At 40.9% G+C, this 24572-nt stretch overlaps 1 protein-coding gene across 2 annotated transcripts in view; it reads left to right on the top strand.

The window, feature by feature from the left end:
* Positions 1-13092, top strand: part of wnt4 (wingless-type MMTV integration site family, member 4) — a 34833-nt gene extending 21741 nt beyond the window's left edge. For both annotated transcript variants that reach the window (XM_063033377.1, XM_063033378.1), the window contains exons 4-5: positions 2317-2459; positions 9130-13092. In XM_063033377.1, the coding sequence (XP_062889447.1) occupies positions 2317-2459; positions 9130-9597 (611 nt within the window). In that variant the 3' untranslated portion in view covers positions 9598-13092. The remainder of the gene's footprint in view (positions 1-2316; positions 2460-9129) is intronic.
* Positions 13093-24572: the final 11480 nt, after the last annotated feature.

Below are 24572 nucleotides of genomic sequence, written 5' to 3'. Positions count from 1 at the left end.
CCAAGAAGTTGATCTCTGTCAGCCTGAACTGGCACTTCGCCGGATTGATTGCCAGTCCGTGGTCACTCAGGCGTTGGCACAGCTGGCGCAAATGTGCCACGTGCTCTTGGTGCGAACTGCTGGCCACCAGGATATCGTCCAAGTAAATGAAAACCAAATCCAGGCCGCGTCCCACCGAGTCCATGAGCCTTTGGAAAGTTTGGGCTGCATTCTTGAGACTGAAAGGCATCCTCAGGAATTTGAACAACCCGAACGGGGTGATGAGGACTGTCTTGGGCACATCGTCGGGGTGCACTGGGATCTGATGGTATCCCCTGACCAGGTTGACTTTTGAGAAGATCGTCGCTCCGTGCAGGTTCGCTGTGAAGTCCTGGATGTGGGGTACCGGGTATCTGTCGGCGGTTGGGGCATGGTTGAGCCTTCTGTAGTCTCCGCAGGGCCTCCATCCTCCTGCGGATTTGGGCACCATGTGCAGCGGGGATGCCTACGGGTTGTCTGAGCGGCATACAATTTCCATCTCTTCCATCTTACGGAACTCTTCCTTGGCGAGGTGGAGCTTGTCGGGTGGGAGCCTGCGAGCTCGGGCGTGCAGCAGCGGTCCTTGCGTGGGGATGTGGTGCTGCACGCCGTGCTTGGGGTCGGCCGTGGAGAACTGCGGGGTGACTATGGAGGAGAATTCCGCCAACACCCTGGCGAATTCGTTACCCGAGAGGATCACGCAATCCAGGTGGAGGGGCGGTAGCTTGGCTTCTCCGAGCTGGAAAGTCTGGAACGTCTCGGCGTGGACTAAACACCGGACTTTTAGGTTGACCAGGAGTCAATTTGCTCGAAGGAAATCTGCCCCAGTAGTGGCTGTGACACCTCTGCCAACGTGAAAGTCCATGTGAAACGGCTGGACCCGAAATGCAGTGAGGTAGTTCACGGGCTGTATGTCCGAATACTGGTGCCATTTGCAGCGGTGAGTTCAGGGCCTGGGACCGCGTTGAGTGTCCATGCTCGGGGGGGGGCGGGGAGTACGCTGACTTCGGCCCCGGTGTTTACCAGGAAGCGTTGTCCGGAGTGTCGGTCCCAGAGGTACAGGAGGCTGTCTCGGTGGCCAGCCATCGTAGCCATTAGTGATGGCTGGCCCTGGCGTTTCTCAGAAAAGTACATGGTGCACGGCAGTGGCATGTGCCTGAGCCCCATCTTTGGTGATAGATTGATCCGAACTTTCATCTTTTTCCCCTGTGGGTCTCGACGGCTTCGGTTGCAGGGCCTGGGCTTTGGGGCGCGTGATCGTGGCTAGGCCAATGGAGGCTGCTCCACATTGCTTGCTCTGCCAAGGGACATCTGCTTTAGCCGCGTCCCTGCGTGGGTTGCTGAAATTCTCACTCGCGAGGAGGAGGCGAATGTCCTCTGACATTTGCTCGAGGAACAACTGTTCCAGGAACAACTGTTCAAATAAAAGTCACGGCTTATGGCCGCCCATGAGCACCAGCATATCATAATATCATATATCATTCATGATATCATAATATCATTCAGCATATCATAATATCATATATCATTCATGAGCTCGGATGGCGTGCGGTTGCCCAGGCTGTCCATGGCGGGAGAGTCCGAAGGTACGGATCAGGAGCACCTTAACCTTAGTACCTGTCGTCCGTTGGTGGCTGGCGTAGGAAGTTGATGATCCGGCCTGCCGTCTCCTGGTCGAGCGTGCTGGCCACGTAGTAGTACCGCGTGGCGTCGGCTGTAATGTCTCTGATATTGAACTGGGCCTCAGCCTGCTTGAACCAAACATGGGAAAGTCGGGAGCTTCACAGAGACTGCGCTATGCGAGTCGCTGGAACTCATGGCTGGTCGCTGAGTCGCCGGTTCCAGATGCTGTCTGGAACGTTGGGGTCACCAATGTAGTCGCGTGCAAATGCACTGCTAAAGAAACACACGGAGGCAGAGAGAGCTGAACTCAGAATGCCTTTACTGATTCAAAAACGCGCACTTAAATCTCCCCTCCCATGAGCCCCTGCGACCCGCTGGGCAAACGTGACATCAGACTGTCCCCGGAAGGTCCGCCCTGAGCAGGTAGTTCCAAACCCGCTACCACTTCTGCCCGTGGCTCCCGATGGCGGTTCGAGTCCCGCGTGTGCGGGCCGCCACAGAACAATAATTAATCCACTATCTTACCAATTGTGAAAATGGATAATATTATGACTTGTAAATTTTGAATTTGTTTCTGTTATATAACTTAACCTTAGAAATATCCAAATTACTTTCAATGAATTATGCAAACCTTCATTCTAATCCACAATATTTTCTCATTACCGATGTGCTTAGGTTTCCAGTGGTCAGGCTGTTCAGATAACATAGCCTATGGCGTTGCCTTTTCCCAGTCATTTGTGGATGTAAGAGAAAGAAGCAAAGGTGCTTCTTCAAGCAGACCACTAATGAATCTCCACAACAACGAGGCCGGAAGGAAGGTATATGATTTATAATCCAATAACTCGAAATCTAACACAAATACTAACATTTTCCAACTATTAGAAAGGCATGGTTATATTGAATTAATGATTCTTTTTGTACCATTTCATTTTGGGGTAAAAAAGGGCACTTAAGGAAACACAAACAAGAGATCTGCAGATGCTCAAAATCGAGAGCAACATGCACAAAATGCTCGAGGAACTGCATGTGGATGTTGACTTTAGCAAGACCTTTGACGAGGTCCCGCGTAGGAGGCTGGTCAAGAAGGTTCAGCCACTTGGCATTTAAGATGACATAGTAAATTGGATTAGACATTGGCTTCGCAAGACAAATCAGAATGTGGTAGTACATGGTTGCATCTCTGACCGGGGTCGTTTGACTAGGAGTGTGCCGCAGGGATCGATGCTGGGTCCATTGTTAATGTGTCATCTTTGGCAACAATCTGGATGATAATATGATTAGATCAGCAAATTTGCAGATGACAACATGATTGGGGGTGTAGTGGACGGCAAAGAAGGCTATCAAAGTTTGCAGTGGGATCTGGACCACCTGAATAAATGGCTGAAACATGGCAAATGGAATTTAATGTAGACAAATATGAGGAATTGCACTTTGGGAGGGCCAACCAGGGTAGACCCTACAAGGTGAGCGGTAGGGCACTGAGGATTGTGGTAGAACAGAAGGATCTGGGATTACAGATCCATAATTCCTTGAAAGTGGCATCACAGGCAGATGGGATTGTAAAAAAAACTTTGCAATTCATAAATTAGCCTTTATAAATCAATGTATTGAGTACATGAGTTCGGATGGTATATTGAAATTGTACAAGACATTGGTGAGGCCTACGTTGGCATATTGTGTACAGTTTTGGTTACATACCTACAGGAAAGATATAAATAATATTGAAGAGTGCAGAGAGAATTTACAAGGATGTTGCCAGGACTGAAGGATCTGACTTATCGGTAAAGATTGAATAGGGACAAATAAAATTTCTCGGGCTACAGAGAACATCCAGAAACAGATATTGATTTTAACTGATGTTTTGATGACAAACTCTGCCATCTTCATCAAGATGGCAGAGTTTGTCATGAAACTTTGATTAAAATCGATACCTGTACCCAGCTGGAAGCCTGACAAAAGTTTATTCATCAGATATGCCGAGAAGGCACACGATCCTTTTTCATTAAATAGGGATTTTATTCCCTCGAGTTTAGAAGACTGAGGGGAGATTTGATAGAGGTATACAAAATTATGAGGGTATAGATAGGGTAAACAAAAGCAGGTGTTTTCCACTGAGGCTGGGTGAGACTCCAACCAGAGATTATGGTGAAAGGTAAGCAGTGAAAAGTTTAAGGGGGACTTTTTCACGCCCAATGCAGCCTCCGTTACATTGGTGAGACCTGACGTAAACTGGGGGACCGCTTTGTCGAGCATCTCCACTCCATGCGCAAAAAGCAGAATTTCCTGGTGGCCAGCCATTTTAATTCTGATTCCCATTCCTGTTCCGACATGCCAGTCAATGGCTCCTCTTCTGCCACGATGAGGCCACTCTCAGGGTAGAGGAGTAACATCCCATATTCATACTAGATAGCCTCCAACCTGATGCATGAAGATCGATTTCTCCTTCCGGTAATTATTCTTCCTCCCTCTTCACTTTTTTTCTATTCCCCACTCAGGTCTCTTACCTCTTCTCCTCACCTGCCTTATCACCTCCCCTGGTGCCCTCCTCCTTCCCTTTCTTGCATGGTCCTCTCTCTTCTCCTATCAGATTCCTTTCTTCTCTAGCCCTTTCCACCTATCACCTCCCAGCTTCTTTCTTCAATCCCCCTTCCCCACCCACTTGGCTTCACCTTCTAGTTTGTCCTTCTTCCACTCTCCCACCATTTTATTCTGGTGTCTTCCCCATTCCTTTCAGTCCTGATGAAGAGTCTCGACACAAAGCATAAACTGTTTATTCATTTAAATAGATGCTGTCTGACTGGCAAAATTCCTCCAGCATTTTGTGCATGTTGCTTCGGAGCTAGCTACTGACTGGTATTGTGCTGCAAATTTCTAATAATAGGAAATGGTAATTTCCTATTATTCTTGCAATCCTTTTGACATTCTGTACCCATTTCCCCCCAAAAACATTACTGTACTTAATAGTGCATAAATATGATCTTAAATTATATACTTGAAATATTAGCTCGTGGAGAAGCACCAGCAAAACATTAGAATTAAATTGAATTGACTATTTCTTACATCCTTCACATACATGAGGAGTACAAATCTTTATGTTGCATCTCTGTCGAAATGTGCAATATATAGTAATTTGTAATAAATATTATGTACAGCAGGACAGTCAATATAGCTTAGAGACACAATTGTCTCAGCAGGAATTAATCAGTCTGATGGCCTGGTGGAAGAAGCTGTCCCGGAGCCTTTTGGTCCTGGCTATAATGCTGCGGTATCATTTCCCAGATGGTAGCAGCTGGAACAGTTTGTAGTTGAGGTGTCTCGAGTCCCCAGTGATCCTTCAGGCTGTTTTACGCACCTGTCTCTGTAAATGTCCTGAGTAGTAGGAAGTTCACATTTACTGGGCTATCTGCACCACTTTGCAGAGTCCTGCGATTGAGGGAAGTACAGTTCCCATACCAGGCAGTGATGCAGCCAGTCAGGATGCTCTCAATTGTGCCCCTGCAGAAAGTCCTTGGGATTCGGGGACTCATGCCAAACTTCTTCAACCGTCTAAGGTGAAAGAGGCACTGTTGTACTTTTTTCCACCACACAGCCAGTACGTACAGACCACATGAGGTCCTCAGTGATGTGTATGCTGAGGAACTTAAAGCTGTTCACCCTCTTAAGCCCAGATCCATTGATGTCAATAGAGGTTAGCCTGTCTCCATTCCTCCTGTAGTCCACAACCAGCTCCTTTGTTTTTGTGACATTGAGGGAGAGGTTGTTTTCTTGACACCACTGTGTCAGGGTGATGACTTCTAAGAAGAATATCAAGTGACATTAAAAATTAATTCTCCGTGGTTTGGTTCTGGTAAATTATTTCTTCTATATTCCTCCACACTGTTTAATCCAGCCTTGGTCTTGTTGTTTCAAAATATCTCTTTATTTACATCTTTCTTCTTTTCTTCTCTTAAAGCAGTTGACCCTGACAGAATAGGATCCACAGATACTAGGTATAAAGGTTAATGGCATGGGTAATCCAGTCTATTTGTAGCAATGATGTTCCATATTAATTGCTGAATGGACATTACACCTATCCATGAACAAAAACAGGGACATAGGCCCAGGATTAAGGCCATGTCTTGGAGGATGGTAGGCAGGGTGTGATTGGAGGAGGAGAAATTATGAACTTTGGTCTAAATGAGACCAGGACTTGGATCAACAATCAGATGAATGACAGGAAAGGGGGAATTAAATGGTCAGCAGTTATGATTAGAGCCCAGAGTTAGGCTGATTAACTAATGTCCTAAGGTGGTTGTTATAGGTGAAGAATGGAGCCTCTTGTGGGGACTTTAGGGGATGTCTGGATTAGGGGTTTGAGCTGATTGGTTGGTTGTGATGTCGGCTAATTGAAGGGAGGTTGGAGATTGGAAAGTGAGCCTAGGATATTCAGAGGGTCGGAAGGGACATCATTGGGTGAGCTTGGTACCAACGGGGCAGATTGCATACACAAGGCATTTAGTGAGGTCCCAGGTAGTCTCCATACACCAAAGACTCGGTTGTCAATAGAGCATTCAACAATATTTGCCCTCTGTACAACTTGGATAATATTCCTCTGTAACGCTTCAAAAGAAAGAAAAAGCAAAGACCCCAGCCAAATTAGCAGAATAACATGAGATACCATAAAACGATGAAAATATATTGTTTCACTCCATAACAAGTATACTTTCAATCACATAGTGCTGAGTGAAGATTATTACACAATGTAATTTCTGGGCAATCTAATTTCTATAACCGATCCATTTAGTCATAATTTGTCCATCTTAAACTATGAATGATAGAAGAATATGAAGCAAATGGTGAATCACAAAGGAACTCAGTATCCATGTGCTTATACACGACATTGCAGTGTTAAAATCAGAAGGATGTCCAACTACTTTTCACCTTCTAATCCAAAAGCACAGAGGTCATTGATGAAGTAGTACTGTTAGCTGGTTTAGCACAGAAAAATACACAAGTTTGAGACATTTCCTGCTGAATAAGCATGCTGAGTTATTGGGCATTTTTAATAAAAATACTTTCATTCAAGGCATGAGCACTGATAATCCCCCTACATTACTTTCTCTTATTTTCTCCTTCCCAAGAATAATGTTGGAATTACAGCACCTGAAATTAAAACCCAAAGTGATGCTCATATCACTTGGGAGAAGTGGTGCATCTGAATTCTGGATATAAAGTAATTTTGGAATCTTGAGATCTAATCTATGTACAAAGTCATAATACCTAGAGTTATGTAGTCTACTTCACTTACGTCAATGTCAGACAGCTCAAATTATCTGACTATTTCAATACCAATTACTGTCTTTACTGAAAGCATTGAATAATTCTATATTTGTGTGCAAACAGCAACTGAACTATTAAGTGTAGACATACCTGCCAAATTAATTCTGTGGAATCATTTGATAACCAGTTTCTTTTTCTCTGGAAACACCATAAGCAACATGTTGATTTACTAATGCCCAACTAAATTATCATGTTTTTCTTGTGTATTTGTTGCTGATATAATGTTTGTTATGAACAAAATAATTTTTTGTTTTGTCTAAATATGATTTCTACCTTAATACATTAGGACCTTTGTTTTAAAAAAATCCAAATTTTCAAATTTAAATGAGTTTTTCCTTGCTTTTATTTTCAAGTATTGTGTGTATGTTGTAGGAAAAAGTCAGAGTCATGGATTCATACCACATGGAAACAGTTTTTTTGGCTCATTGAGTCCACAGTGCTCACTAAATACTCAACCACATTAATCTGACTTTATTTTCCCCAAATTTCCTTCAAACTCTTTGCCCTAACATCCCTCCACCCCACCAGCCCCCTTCAAGACTATACCACTAACTAACACACATGGGCTATTTTACAGAGGCAAATTAATATTTAGGGGTTATTGTTGTATCAATAATTTTCAATATCCATGAGAAGGTACTCTGTTTAGTCAAGCATGCATTATAAGGAGTACAGTTGAATACACTGTTAAGTTTAATTTTTTTCATAGGGTCCATCATTATCTATGCTCAACTAAACCACAGGCCCATGTGTGTGTGTATAGAACTGGTATTACTTTAATTCATTCAAAGGCCTTTTCTAGAAATTTTTGAATTACTGTTCCAAGCAGTGGAAAATAGGGAAGTCCTGACCACAGACTGTCAGTTGCTGGAGGAAGGAGGGGATTCACAGTGGGGACATAAGTGGGAGTTGAGAGGGCTTGGGCTTCAGTCAGATTTAGGTACATAAGGGATTAATACCTAGACAGTCAGGTTAAAACATTGATGGGAGGACTATGATCAACTACTGAGGGTTGATGATGAGAATATTCAGTTCAGATGTGGTGACAATGGGAAATAATGCAATAATGCTGAGGTAGTAATTGGGCCAGAACAAGGTGGCCATCCCTAAAGTGACTCCAGTGAGGGCAAAATATTATGTTAAAAGGTACCAACTCAAGAGATGTTCCAATTGGCATATTCTATAACTCAGACCTGACCAGACAGGTCCCCTTTGACTATTACCATATCAGGCCTCATAATTGTTATTAAAGCTATGTTCTGCTTGAGTACCCTTTGATATGCACATCTGAATTTCCTGGAAGTGGTGTTCTGACACTGTAATGGCATTCCAAATGCTAGACAAGACTGTGCATTTCTGGATGCCTTCATGCATAAGTATGTCAGATACAAGGAGGGAAAAAAAAGCAATTTTGCATTTTTCCTCTGTTAGAGAAAGCACTGGTAACCGTTGCATTTGGCTATTAATTTTTACTCAGAATTCCTCTTATTATCTACCATGACTCAAGCAGCTTTCTCTTCATTAGACTTCTTCCCTTAGTCTCCATTTTAATTCCTATTCACATTAACCATTTTGCTATCTCTACCCAAGTCTCTTTCAGTCATTCCCTTTCCTTCTAAACATTGCCCATTAATGCCATTACTCTTTTTCATCCCTACCATTTGTACCATTACACTGAGACCACTCATTCTGCAGAATTCTCTCGCAACTCGATTCAAGAATTTCTATCTTCTTACCCGGCTGGTCTTATCAAAACTAGGTCCATTTTCTAAATCCCCCCATTATTCCAGTTCAGTTATGTTCAGGACACAGTAACCATTTGTAAAAACTTGTACAAAATAGTTACTTCCCATCTTATGACATTTTAATAAAATCTAAGATTGAAAACACATTGCAAGCTGGTATTGTGTAAATGTTCCCCGACAGCAGGATGTGCCAGAAATTAAGCAGCATCAAAAGATCCCCCATCAAAGCCACGCCACCCCTTGAAGGATGCAGCTGCTTCCATACTCAGTCATGGTTTGCTGTTAAAACAAACATTCAACCCTGATCTTTATAAATACAACTGTGACACATTAACAATATTGTGTGCTCCACCACATCAAGCACTCAAACAGTTTAGCGTCAGTTACTTTTCTACAATATGTAACTATGCACTCTTCTTTTCAGGCCATTTTGAACAACATGAGGGTGGAATGTAAATGCCATGGAGTTTCTGGATCATGTGAAGTGAAGACTTGCTGGAAAGCCATGCCTCCATTTAGGAAAGTAGGCAATGTGCTGAAGGAGAAATTTGATGGAGCAACTGAAGTTGAACAGAGGAAAATTGGATCCACAAGAGTCTTAGTGCCCAAAAATTCTCAGTTTAAGCCACACACAGATGAGGACCTTGTGTACCTTGATTCAAGTCCGGATTTCTGTGATCATGACATTAAGAATGGGGTCCTTGGAACCTCTGGGCGTCAGTGCAATAAGACGTCCAAGGCAATTGATGGCTGCGAACTCATGTGTTGTGGTCGTAGCTTCAATACAGAGGAGGTGGAGATCGTGGAAAGGTGCAGTTGTAAATTCCACTGGTGTTGTTTCGTCAAGTGCAAGCAGTGCCGCAAAGTGGTGGAGATGCACACGTGTCGGTGATGAGGCCTGTCCCAGGTCAGCCAGGCAAATCCAGGTCGATGCCCGTCAACACGGGGACTAAAACACTACAGCGATTCCAAGAAGACAAATAGAGAGAAAACATTATTTAAAAAGTCCCAAAGGATCCTTGTTTTATTATTTTTATTTATTGCTGACTAACAAAGATCTGGAGGTACTTCTCCATCAACTGTTATTACTCCGGTTGAACATACCTCTCTGTTACTGATGCTGCTTAAGTGGAACAAGGGGGCAGAAGATGGTCTGGTTTGACATTGGTATATTACACAGACCTTTTCTGGCATTGATACCTCTTCAGCTGTACAGTGCTCTCCTTAAGGGCATATCTGGTCTAGAATTCAAATCAATACCTCTCCAAATCTCCATTACAACCTTCTGTTCTCTGATCACCCTTACCTACAGCTGCCAGCAGTCCCTACTGATGATCATCCAGCCTAACCTAGCTTGAGCTGAAACCCTTCCATTTTTCAAACTTCCTCTTGATTGTCAACCGATAAACAAAGACATCTCTCACAGAGCTCCAGTGGTCTCCGGATAACTCAGAATATCAATACCTCCAAATCGTATACATTCCAACTCTACGTCAATGCAAGCTTTTATATGGTCCCTAAGGTTTGCAGTGACTGGCATATCATGACTTCCCCCACAATATGAGTGCGCGTGTGTGTGATTTTTTTTCTTGTAACAGAGAAGACAACACTATCCCGTCATTAAATAATTTAGATGGTACCAATTGTAACATAATGTATAGGGTTTGTTGAAACAGTAAAAGACCAAATACAGAGAAAATACCCTTTATGGGCTGAATATGCACGCTGGACAGACTAACAGAATGTATTAAAACAGTGTTCTGAATATTTCAGTTACAAAGAGACTACATCAAGAAGAAATGAATCCTAGAAGATTCTGTCTGAAATACTGCTTCAAGTATAATGTAATGCACAGTACAGTTTAGCCTGTACAATTGATCCTAGTGTTCATGTAATTTTGATCATGTTATCTGGACAGAAATTTGTGCTACAGATGTAAAAGATCTAGAATCCTAACTTGATTTTTTGCAGTTGTTCTTGTGCTGGAGTTATATTCTTCTTTCATTTGTATATACATGCACATCACTACAGACCAGGCATAGACTAACATCCAAAGGGACTCAATGATGCCAGGAATTAGTTTAAATTTAGTCCAGATTAACTGCTGATTGTAATTTGCCAGATGAGTTTGGGTGTTGCCAACGGAGCTGCTGGTGGGCATAGCCCTTCGAACAAACTGTCCTCACTTGGCACATGATGTGAATACAACAGATGACTAATTGGAGACACAAAAAAAAACCCTAGAGCTTGATGCTGATGCACAATAATGAAAATGGAAAGGTTTTCCATTTCTCATCTATAATATACCTGTTGTGGAAGACTGCACAATTTGTGGCACGGGCTGAAAAAAAAATCAAAGTGCTGAGTTTGATGCTGCTAATGTTGAACTGTACTTCTCCACCCCGCCCCCCCCCCAAGATTCCAGTAGAATATTTTATCACACACACACTGCTCTATAATGTTAATCATATATTTGCTCACCTCATAATTCAACTGTTTTCCCCACAATAAGAGGAAATTGGTCCTTAGGGAGAGATGTAATTTTGTATGTGATCATTAAATGAACAGGCACCTTTCATTTAACAGCATGGAACAAGAACTAATCAATCCATACAAATACAAAAGTCTGACTATTATATATAAAATACTTCATTTGCCAATTGTGGTTTAACACCTGTGGAAGTTGGATTCAAATTTGATGGCAGGATCTCTTGTGACTGAGATTAGAACACAGGAACAGCTGCAGCAGGTATTGTACAAGCTGATTACCTCCTGCGTCTTCTAAGGAAAGTGAGCTAGTTCTGCTTGAGGGTGCCTCCATTAAAGTTTTCACAGTTGTGAAGGGCACTGATAACTTTCTCAGTGATCAAAAAGTTGATGCTGCAGATTATTCACAAGAGTACATAACTTTGTTACAGTACAAATATAGGAGAAACAAGTTTAAATTTAGAAACTTGGTGGTAAGAAGGAATGTCAAGTGGAACTGCTTCACTAAAAGACTATTAAAAGCTGTAGAATAAATTACCATGAATGGCAACTGGAATGGGGTGGTATAAATAATTTTGAAGGCAATTAGATGTGCTTGGGGTTTGCTGAACCCAAATGCCTTCTTTCTGTTTCTAACAATGCTTTGCTCCCTTGTCCCCAACTGGTATACAGGTAATTGTTCCTCTTCTGCCTGCCCTCTCTTTTTTGTGAAGGGTAATTCCCGCATTCTAGGTCCTCTTCATCTTGCTCGAGTGATCACTTACAGGATTAACTTGTGTTCTGACCCACCGCAAAAGAACACCAGTGCTGTTGTTTTAGCAGACTGATATGAGTCATTGTGGCCTTATGAAACCACATGACAAAGATATCTTACACGGTACCAACTTGTTTCACAAGAAGGCTTTTGCTAACATAGCATACTATGCCTCCGCCATCAAAGAAGGAAAAATATTTAAATGATGACAGTTGGTGTCAAATGGACACTAATTTTGCCTTACGGGAATACGGAAAAGGTCAAAAATCAGTCTGAGTTCTTCCTCCTACTTGCTTTCCAGTTGAACACAAGGAAGGCACCCAAGTAGGCACAGGTTCAGGCTGCAGTGCAATGCATTACTAAAACACCTACATATGTTGCTGGGCAAGTTCATTAATAAAATGACAAGTTAAGCCAGATACCAAAGATAAGTAGGAGCCATGATATGTTACTGAAAAATAAATCAGCATCTCCAGAAGTGGCAAGGAGACTAAGAAAACACATTTTCACGTGGATCCACAACTGTCATCCAAGCTCAATTCTTCTGACAACATATTTTGTTAGATTCTGTACAGAATATAAGGAGAAGGGATGTATAGGAATGGAGGGGAAACAGGAAGGTGACAGTTGTCAAATGGTGTTTGTTGAAAACCTACAGCAATATCAATTTTAATGGGAAGAAAAGTAGCCATTTTCCAGTCTAAAATTGGAGCCTGGAAGGGAGCAGTCTCCATTAGGAGGCTAGAGTAAAAAAATAACTGAATGGAAAATGTAGTAGCAATAGTTCTGTTCTGATATGAATAGACCAATGAAACACTGGAAAAAAAGTTGAAAATAGATTTGTATAGGCATGCCAGTGTAATCTAAATAATGTAAAAATCCTAATATATTTGTTTAGACAGATTCTATGTGATTTTCAGTCTACAGCATTCTTATTACAGAATTAATAAATGTGATATTTGCACTCCCTTATGAAATCAGCCTTATTCAGATGCATCTTATGTTATACATGGTGAATATTACCAGCTCCTGGTATTATGAGGTCCCAGTGCCGAGCAAAAATAAAGCACTAATTGCATTTATGTTGGCAAGCAAATATTTCATTATCAGGTATGTTACTTCCTTGTATCATTCAAATAAAATTAGTATAAGTGTACTTTGAGTCATGTGGTGCAATATTACTACAGATGGAAAGCAAGAGGTAAGACTATTGACAGCACACTTTACGACAAACTTGTCAGTGATCTACTAAAAATATGTTTTAATAGAGGGGCTTCTATGTTAGTATGTGAGCTGGAAACACCCAGCCTCCATATAAATCTCTTGCTTTCCAATAAGTAAGGTGATATTAAGCCCCCTCGCCATGAATCTGAGTCGCATAACAATAGGTTGCTGTGAAGTACAGAATCATTATGGTTTATCACTAGAATTATGAAGTAAGTTTAAAGTTAAATTTAACTCTATTTGCAGAGGAGAATCAACAGATTTGCCTCAGGTTTGAAGTAGCTCCAAGGTAACATGTGTGGCAATGGAAATCAGAACCTCTACTTCATGGTCAGTAATACAACACCTCAGACAGTCCATGTTAACCCAGCCAAGTTCCCGAAAGAAATAGTAAGGTCAGTTAGTCATTGAACCTGGAATTACCCTCCATTCCACTGGAGATTGGAAGCCCTCCCCCCACCTCTCAAATATCCTAGTAGAACACACTGCAAACCCTTACTACTTTGCTGCAATCACAGGTTACAGCGCTTTATTGATTAAATCCCCAACAATAATCTTGCACCCACCCGAGAATCCCAATACGTTAATTCTTCTCTACATGCCGAGCTTAAGCAAGGAAGATATTCTGCTGTGAGAAGAGAGTGTGGATTCTATACAAACAACAAATCTACCCATATAAATTTTTAAAGACAGCGATCAATTTTTATGCCTGTCACTCACTTAATTAACCAAAACATAATTTGTTTATCACTGGACAGGATATTCCACATGTCTGATCTTACTTAGTAGAATATTTACATAAGGTCATCTTGCATGCTACCAATGCACATTGGGCTTCATAAAATAGGTATGTCCAAGGATGAATTTTTGCTCTGCAAGTCCCAATTAACATCATTTTAGAACACTATTAATATGAAGTTTATATTTGCAAAGAATTTTAAGAAACTCTTGGAGAGCTTATTTTAAGCTTTGTAAAAGCAGATGAAAAACAAGAAAGCTATATCACCATCAGTCTGTCACAACAATGAATTCCCTATACTTCTCCCATATTTTCCTAATGATAGTTAAAAAGCATGTAATCGAGCCTCAGAAAAGGCAAGAATCACAGTTCAAGATTAGAACAGAAAGCAACATTTGGTCAGGCGAAAGTAATATTTGCAGCTGAAACCAAAAATGTTGAAATTGGAAAGTAATGAAAAAAAATCCAAAAGGGTTAAAAACTAAATGTACATTGTAGTACAAATACATGGACTGAAATGAAGAAAAAATGTGAATGTTTCAGTGAACACTGGTGAAAGCTCATTGCTTTAATTATCGTATATTCGTACATAAACTGTAGAATTTATAATCATGCATATTACATAAATGACATCAATCCCTTGATGTATTTCTGAGTTTAAAATATCACCATCCATTCCTTCTTGTTTTAATACCTTGTAAGAAATTCCAAGTTCACTATTATTTATTATAAGGTGTATCTATTAGTAACTTGCAATATACTTAACTACTTATTATCCAATAGATCATACATGGAAAAAATTATAATTTATTGAAGCAGTGAGATTGCTACAAGCGACCCTTAGGGAGGAGTTGATGTAGCTTGGAGAGGGGGTTGGGAATTAAACTGATTTTGAAATAAGAGAGGTTAAGTTGGAAATGGAAGTCAGGGAATTAGTCAGCGAGTTTGGAAGGCAAAGGAACCAAAGGTTAGAAAAAAGAAAACAAAGGAATTTGGCAGCACTTAATAGTATATATTTCCCCTGAGTCCTTGCAGTGAAGCAAGGCAGATGAATTGATGGGATGAACAGACACATAGATATATAACATTAGAACTTATAAAATTGCAGAAATGGCCATTCAGAATTCCTGGTTACAGAGTTGGGGATGAAAGGAGCAAGGAGTGCAAAACTATTTGTTAAAATTAATTACAGCTGTTAGGAGGGTTGACACGCTACATGGATCAAAATGTGAGGCTATGTGGAGTTAACTAAGAAACAAAAAAAACACAACTGCTAGTATAGTGCAGACTCCTACAGAGTAGGGTAGCAGAGCAAACATGCAAGTAATAATAAAAGAGCAGAATAAGAATAATATTTCTTCCATTTAAACCATAACCAGGATAGAATCAGTGTAGACATATCTTCTCACTTGGATATTGAGAGTCAAGAACAACTTGCTCCCACTCCAGTTCTAGGGATCCAAAGTGACTGGTGTAGAAGCCACAACGGAGAAAGAGGTGACTGTAGGACTGGTGGGTGGATAGTTTTGGAACTGGGGTACTCCTATCCACTGCATTAGTCCTGGGTGCTCCTAATGAATCAATTTGAGACCATAAGACCATAAGATACAGGAGCAGAAGTAGGCCATTTGGCCCAGCAAGTCTGCTCCACCATTCAATCATGGGCTGATCCAATTCTTCCAGTCATCCCCACTCCCCTGCTTTCACCCCATACCCTTTGATGCCCGAGCTAATCAAGAACCTATCTATCTCTGCCTTAAATACACCCAATGACTTGGCCTCCACATCTGCTCATAGCAACAAATTCCACAGATTTACCACCCTCTGATGAAAGTAATTTTCTCTGCATTTTAGTTCTAAAAGGACATCCTTCAATCCTGAAGTCGTGCCCTCTTGTCCTAGAATCCGCTACCATGGGAAATAACTTTGCCATATCTAATCTGTTCAGGCCTTTAAACATTTGGAATATTTCTATGAGATCCCCCCTCATTCTCCTGAACTCCAGGGAATACAGCCCAAGAGCTGCCAGATGTTCCTCATACGGTAACCCTTTCATTCCTGGAATCATTCTCGTGAATCTTCTCTGAACCCTCTCCAACGTCAGCGTATCCTTTCTAAAATAAGAAGCCCAAAACCGCACACAATACTCCAAGTGTGGTCTCACGAGTGCCTTATGGAACCTCAACATTACATCCCTGTTCTTATATTCTATACCTCTAGAAATGAATGCCAACATTGCATACATCTTTTTCACAACCAACTCAAACTGGAGGTTAACCTTTAGGGTATCTTGCACAAGGACTCCCAAGTCCCTTTGCATCTCTGCATTTTGAATTCTCTCCCCATCTAAATAATAGTCTGTCCGTTTATTTTTTCCCCCAAAGTGCAATATTGTATTTCCAATATTTATTTCATTTGCCACTTCTTTTGCCCATTCCCCTAAACTATCTAAGTCTCTCTGCAGGTTCTTTGTTTCCTCAACACTACCCGCTCCTCCACCTATCTTTCTACCATCGGCAAATTTAGCCATAAATCCATTAATATCGTAGTCCAAATCATGATATACATCATAAAAAGCAGCGGTCCCAACATTGCCCCCGTGGTACTCCATTGGCAGCCAGCCAGAGTAGGATCCCTTTATTCCCACTCTCTGTTTTCTGCTGACCAGCCAATACTCCACCACGCTAGTAACTTCCCTATAATTCTATGGTTAAACAGCTTCATGTGCGGCACCTTGTCAGAGGCCTTCTGAAAATCCAAGTACACCACGCCTACTGCATCTCCTTTATCTACTCTGCTTGTAATTTCCTTAAAGAATTGCAGTAGGTTTGTCAGGCAGGATTTTCCTTTCAGGAAACCATGATCTCTTTGGCCTATCTTGTCATGTGCCTTCAGGTAGTCTGTAATCTCATCCCTAACAATCGATTCCAACAACTTCCCAACCACTGATGTCAGGCTAACAGGTCTATAGTTCACTTTTTGCTGCCTCCCACCCTTCTTAAATAGTGGAGTAACACTTGCAACTTTCCAGTCATCCCGTACAATGCCAGAATCTATTGATTCTTGAAAGATCATCATTAATGCCTTGACAATCTCTCCCGCTACTTCCTTCAGAACCCAAGGGTGCATTCCATCAGGTCCAGGAGATTTATCCACCCTCAGACCATTAAGCTTCCTGAGCACCTTCTCAGTCGTAATTTTCACTGCACAAACTTCACTTCCCTGACGCTCTTGAATGTCCGATATACTGAAGATGTCTTCCACTGTGAAGACTGATGCAAAATACGCATTCAGTTCGTCTGCCATCTCTGTCTCTCTCATTACAATATCTCCAGTGTCATTTTGTATTGGTCCTATATCTACCTTCAACTCTCTTTTACCCTTTATATACTTAAAAAAAGATTTTAGTATCTTCTTTGATATTAGTCGCCAGCTTCCTCTCATAATACATCTTTTCCTTCCGAATGACCTTCTTAGTTTCCTCCTGCGAGTTTTTAAAAGCTCCCCAATCCTCTATCTTCCCACTAGCTCTGGCTTCCTCGTATGCCCTCTCTTTTGCTTTTACTTTGGCTTTGACTTCACTTGTCAGCCACAATAGTGTCCTTCTTCCCTTTGAAAATGTCTTATTTGGAATATATCTGTCTTGCACTTCCCTCATTTTTCGCAGGAAATCCAGCCATTGCTGCTCTGCTGTCCTTCCTGCTAGTGTCCCTTTCCAGTCAACTTCGGCCAGTTCCCCTCTCATGCCATTATTCCACTGAAATTGAGATTCTCAGTGTCTTTCTAAATGTTCCTTTTCCACTTGGAACAGCCAGGGCTACCTTGTTGGGAAATTGTCCTTGGTCAATGAGGACATGTTTGAATTGTTTTCTTTGGTCAATTTGTAGTTTCTTGCTGTGATAAAAGCACTGGTGGTATTACTCCATGCTTTGAGCTGTCTGGCGCATACTATCTCAGAAGTTCACAGAGGAGTTGAGAGCACTTTAACCCAGATGTGAAATCTTGATCTTCAAATACTCATATCAGAAGTCTGTGCAGGTGCCACTAGGTGATGGTGAATTTTATCATCGATGTTTGCCTTTGTTGAGCGACAGTGTACCAAAACATGGAAAATTGATCTATGTTAACCAGTCTTCGTGTAACCTTTAGTGGCAAAGAACAGAGTTATCCTGCAGAAGAAATTAGTTTTGCAGATGTTAGTCAAGTTCCTTCCCTTGAATTCAGTGAGTAAGCTAACATACCACAGGTAGAATTTCCAATCTAAGAATACTTTGCATTTGCACATAATTAGGTCTTGGACCTCTGGATCATTTTTCTAATAGCAATCCTGACAGTTTCTGGGAGTGAAGGAATGTTCACAGGTACTACATGTTGAGGACAATGAAGCATCTAGATGCTGTAGAAGCTCTGCAAGTTGGAGGTTGTCATGTTGTCTGAGGAGAGCTATTTTTGCAAAGTCTTTGGGATCTTTAATATTGTTATTCTAATGGTAATTTTCCACAACTGCTTTCTTTGGACTCAGGCTGATGGCGGTAACAGCCAATTTTAGGTATTGATCAGTCCAGCTGTCACTGGTGCCTGTCATGCCACAGTTGATTAGGTAATCATTACATTCTCTCACTCATTATATATATCTACACTCAGTGGCCACTTCATTAGGTACCTTCTGTACATAATAAAGTTGCCACTGAGTGTACATTTGTGTTCTACGGCTGTAGCCCAACCACTTTAAGGTTCGATGTGTTATGCATTCAGAGATGTTCTTTTGCACACCACCATTGTAATGCATAGTTATTTGAGTTACTGTCACCTTGAACCAGTTTAGCCATTCTCCTGACCTCTCTCATTAACAAGCCATTTTCATCCACAGATGCCATTAACTGGATGATTTTTTTTTTTGTTGTTCAACCATTCTCCGTAAATTCTAGAGAATGCTATGTGTGAAAATCCCAGATCAGTAGTTTCTGAGATACTCAAACCACCCTTTCTGGCACCAATGATCATACCACAGTCAAAGTCACTTAGATCATATTTCTTCCCCATTATGATGTTTGGTCTAAAGAACAACTGAATTTACATGCTTTTATGCATTGAGTTGCTGCCACATGATTGGTTGGTCAGATATTTGCATTAATGAGGTGTACAGGTGTACTTAATAAAGTGGCCACTGACTGCAGACATCCAATTACAAAGCACTGCATTTTTCCAGCAGTATGCAATTGAAAATTATTTTCCTGATGAGAAATACAACAACCATCTGAACAGTTTCATGTCACTGGACAAAAATGTGGCTCAATATGCTCCTGCAAAGGAAAGGGTTGAGAATCAAAAGATGAAGTGCTCTGGATTTCAAAAAACATTTATGATTGAGTAGAATATAAAGAGGAAATGTATCTCTCAATGGAAGATCACAATAATCAGAGGACCTAGAAGAATAAGGAAAATGCCAGAGAGAAACTTGGAAAGTAAACGAAGTGCATGTAAAAATATTAGAAGGCGAAGTCAATAAAATCCCAAAGATGTTTTCAGCACATACAGCAAGCAAAAATAGGAAAAGTTTATTATATTCCAAAAAATAAAAACAGTATGGTGGCTTAAGACTCAGGTATAGTGAATACCCGAGTCTCAATATCTGGTCCCCTTTTGTGCACGGCTGCACGAAAGGGGATCAGATAGTGTTAGACTACACTTAAGGGGAAGTCTTAAACATTGAATGAGATAAACAGATCAGAAATTATCACCTTCAAAAGTAGATAATTCACCTATCCTAATTAAATGTATCCAGACTGTTAAAAGAAAGAAGGGAATGACTGATCATCATTTTTCAGTGGACTCTGACTACAGCCATGGTATTGAAGAACTGGATGACTTAGAATGTAATTCCATCATTTAAAAAGGATGAAAGGAATAGGCTGAGTAATTAAGAGGTCAGCCAGCCTAACAGCGGTGGTGTAAAAATTACTGAAAACAAAAATTATTATTCAGAAAGGTGAAGATTAATCAAGAACTAATAAGAGCAAATTATTGATAAGGCAAAGTATGTGGGGTGGGACTAGGAAATTGTCAATAAGAGATACTTTGAATTAGGTAAGAGTTTTAGTAAAGTTCCATGAGACAGACCAATCAAAAGAAAGGCAGAAAGTTGTGTCGAAGATTAGCTCACTGTTAAGTTGTGTCAATTGATGTTTTAGCAACTGGAGGATTGGTAGGAATGGAGCAATACAGTGTTCTTTGCTTTTTCTGGTCTGTATTAGATATTTAGACACAACTTTATTAAAAAGCTATTATTAAAAGTTCTCTATTCCAATTAATCCCTGCAAAATCCTTAACACTCCCTAGAAGCTACTAAGTGAAGCAAATTGCCCTCATCTCAGCCCAGATTTATATCCAATTAAACTCAAGGTAAAGAAGAAATAAATAGACTTCATTCCGCTGTCCCAACCAATCCAATAAAACAAAAACGAAATAACGTTCCCTACTATTGCTGTTTATGGTTTGTTATTTTGGCTACTTACTTCAGGTTCCTTAAGGTTGTCATAGCCAGGGGCAGTCGTGGGGATAAGCTCCCACTACCTATTAAATCCTCCCAATGGCATGCATCTCAGATAGCCTCCGACACCCCAGTACAGCTCCTGGTCTTCACATGTGGCTTAGCCACCAAGTCCGAAGGAACTGTTTCTACTGACAGGAGAAATAGCAAGTGTGGGTTACTAGCTCCATAAAACCAGTCGCTTTGGGCAGATGCAGCTCAGAGTTTGCAGCTCATCTTGGAGAAGGAAAACTATGATCCCAAGCCTCTGCTGCCTTTTAGCTCTACCCACTCATGGGAAAGGTTTTGGGAGTAAAGCCCAAAGAAAACCCTGTGGGTGGAATCCTGAAGGCAATCCTATGTTGAGTTCCATGCTGATTGGCAACTCCTGCAACACTATCGTTGCTAAACTGTATCAGTCTCTGCTGTACCTTTGGATTAATCAGCTTTGTGGAGAGGGGAAGCCTGCAGCATGGGCAATAGCTTGCTCTCCATATCATACTATCATGGCTTGCATAGACAGCTAGGACACAACATCCATGGTTGACACTGATCAATGGAGGGCTTACTATTTTGGCCAATATGCTTGTCTTACTGGTTGACAGAGCAATAGCCTTTAAAAGGAGTCACATTGCATATAGAGTATCCTGGAGCCTTCCATAAATAGAGACAAATCTCCAGGATATTGTTGCAAATAAGCCAGAAGAAATTGATAGGAGTGTAGAAATTACCAGGCTAGCAATCAACACTGCCCAAAAAGTATATTAAAGCAATGCTGCAGTTAAATTCTATCAAGCCTAAGATGTTGCAATAGAACATACCTTATACACTTTTACCATGCAAAGTTTACTTACTTGCTGGAGGAGCAGGAAGGGCAAGGTGTGTGAAACAATGCAAGCAATATTGCGCTATGTGAAAGAAACTATAGGTCACCAATTTCTTTTAAAGATTTTGAACAAGTTATAAGTGATAATGGAAATAGGAAAGTGGTACCTAGCAATACTGGTACCCCCCAAACAATATTGACGGGTGAAGCACAGGTGGCCTAACAATAATGCTGTTTTGTTGGAACCCCAGTGCAAACTTCAGTTGTGTCCAGAAGGGCAATCTTGGCAAATATTAAAAGGGCATGCTTAATTTTGAGATCAAATACGTGGTGCCAGGTTCTCCATTTTGAGGCCAGGTTCATTCCAGAAGAAGGTGTTGGAGGAGAATTAGAGAATGCCAGGTTGAGGCCTGATGCGATGGCGTTTGGGATATATGGGACCGTGGGGCTAGGGGATCCAGATCAAGGGTTCTGGCTTGGAACTTGGGTTACAATAGCTCGACTGAAGAACTGAACAGTTCAGGGGTTTTGGTGTCGAAACTCTGACAGTGGAAGAGTTGGGTGGTGTAAGTGGAGAATGGAGGAGAGGAATGAGGGATATTGGTGCAGTATGGTGAGAAGATTACTGCAAGCATTTGATTTGCCAATCAGTCCTATCACTGAACCACAGGCACTCTCAGAATAAAGCAATTCACATATACCTATAATGCTCAAAAGACATCTGCTAGGAAATGCCTGGTCACATTCCTAGATATACAGAAAACATCCCTGAAACAGTTGCCTCCGCATTTCACTCTGGAAGAAATGAAATTCTGACACGAAATAAAAACAGCATTAGGAAATTGAATATCAAGGAAAACCTCTTTCACCCCTGGTCAATAATCATTCAATCCGTTCGAAGAGCATTTGATTTCCAGTTTGCATGAGGTGTGTTATGGCGAAAACTGATTCACGCAGCAATCACTGTGGAACTGAATGTTAAAGATCATCTCCAAGCTAACTTTCAAGAACAAAGAGTTATCAAATATGGCAATCCTAGCTCAGCACAAAATCCTTACAGACAACACTGAGAGGTGTTTTCAAGTTTTATTTTAAGAAAGAGATCTATTAAAACACCATATACAAGATTCTACAAGATGGCACAGATTTTCCTGGCCTGGGCCCAATACTTATCATTACCCTATGTCCGATTGATATACCTTGTTCAACTGATGAGAGCATGAAACTCTAAGAGCATTCAGCAACATCCCTAGGCTGCAGTAGTGTGTCTAATGGGATATCAAAAGCTCTGGCCCCAGAACACTGAAAGCTTTGACCATATCTCAGCTTTACCAGCAGTCAATGCTGTCAAAAACATTATATGCTACTGAATATCTCTGACATTTAGTTCCATTATGTTTAAAAACTTCTCATTAAAAAAAAATTAAAACTAAAACTGGGACTTATAAATACTGAAAATTAAAATGAAACACAAATATTAAAAAAGGAACTTAAATCTCCTTAACTTTATTTTCCAGGTTATCAGGCTCTAGTGCTTATTCAAGATCTGACAAGCAATTTTCCATCCTACATTCTGGGAAATAGTCAGCTAGATTCAACTCTACTCCCGCACTGTGGGAAGATTGTATTGACACACAAAATGCTAACTACTGAAGAGTAAGTTTATGACTTGCAGTTTGACTATGTATGTGTTTAAAAGGTCAAGTGCCAGCAATTCCATTCTGAACCACTGGCAGCATAGTATATGCCAATATATACACACACTCAATCTCACATACACAAGCAAACACTTAACAAAATAGCAATTTTTGCTGTCAGATTATAACAAGGAAATGAACATGACTGATTTTATGTAAATGGATCCCTGAGTTAACCATAATCTAACCCTCACTGGGTGTGCAGGACTGACTGTTAGTTAGCAGATTTTATCTAAAACACAAAACTCCAGTGTTTGCAAGCCAAAATCTAAAGGGCTCATAAAGATATACAATGCAGCCTTTATAATAAAGGTACGAATCAATGATTGCTATCTTACCCTCAGAGACTTCTGCTTTTTGCACTATTATTACACATGTATTCAATAATTTTGTAAGTCAGACAACGGTTTATTTTTGCCAGGGAAGACGAAATGGCTCAAGTCGCAAGCCTGAAGCACAGATGTGAAGTGCTTCTGGCCACACTATAGGAATACAGGTCCTGCTGACAACATAGGGGCTGCTTGACAATAGGGATGTCTGTTCCCTTGTCACCAAACACCAGGGATTGTCACCAAGACAATCCATCAGAACCATGTTATGACAGGGTCCTAAATAAGAAGGTAGTAATTTCAGAGCAGCAGGTGGACAGTCCGATAGTGCTTGGTAGCCTGTTTGGAGGACATGAGACAATATTTATCAGATAAGCAGTAGGATGTGAAGATGATGTGTACGTGAAGTAAAACATAATTATGATTAGGCTCAATTTTAAAGAGGTTACCAGTTGCTTGTTCCTTAACACATTTATTGCCAAGAACGTGTTCCTGAAACCGGGCTCTCCATTGAAGAGCAAGCCAACGGTACACACGCAAGATCAAATTAACAGTGAAATACAGTACAATGAAAAACAAGTTTGCTGCAGCATCACAGGCTTGTAGGTGCAGAAAGCACAGAATATAAATTATACATAAAATTATACCATACAGTAACAAGTCCATGGTAGTATAAAAGGTGGTCATACTTCCTGGAACCCTTTCACTAAATCCTTCCAATTTATCTCCAAAACCTCTCAAAATTGATCGTTTCTATCAAGCTTTAGAAATCAGTGCCAACCCCACTGCCAGGTATAACCCCTAGATTTTTGAGGTATACCATTGTGATCTGGTCCAATTCATGTAATATTCTCCCTCCTGCCATCTGGCAAAAGGTACCAAAGCATTCAGGCTCTCATGACCAGATTGTGTAACAGTTTCTTCTCCCAAGCCATTAGACTCCTCAATTCCCAGAGTCTAGTCTGACACCAAACTACACACAGACACACACACTCAACTGAACACCATTCCACTCCCTTTGCAACTTTTGCTCATTTCTTTCTCAATTCCTGCTAAAACATTTACATTTATATAATTTATTATTATACTGTAATTTGTCCTTTACTCTGCCTATTGTCTTGTTTATTAATTATTGTACTGCCTTGCACTGTTTTGTGCACTTTATGTAGTCCCATGTAGGCCTGAAGTCTAATGTAGTTTTGTGTTGTTTCACATAGTCTAATGTAGTTTTGTGTTGTTTCAGGTAGTCTAGTGTAGTTTTGTATTGTTTCATGTAGCACCG

Source organism: Mobula hypostoma, chromosome 25 (assembly GCF_963921235.1).
Source record: "Mobula hypostoma chromosome 25, sMobHyp1.1, whole genome shotgun sequence".
Lineage (NCBI taxonomy): Eukaryota > Metazoa > Chordata > Chondrichthyes > Myliobatiformes > Myliobatidae > Mobula > Mobula hypostoma.
Note: the sequence above shows the minus strand (reverse complement) of the source record. Positions and strands in the feature narration are given on the sequence as shown.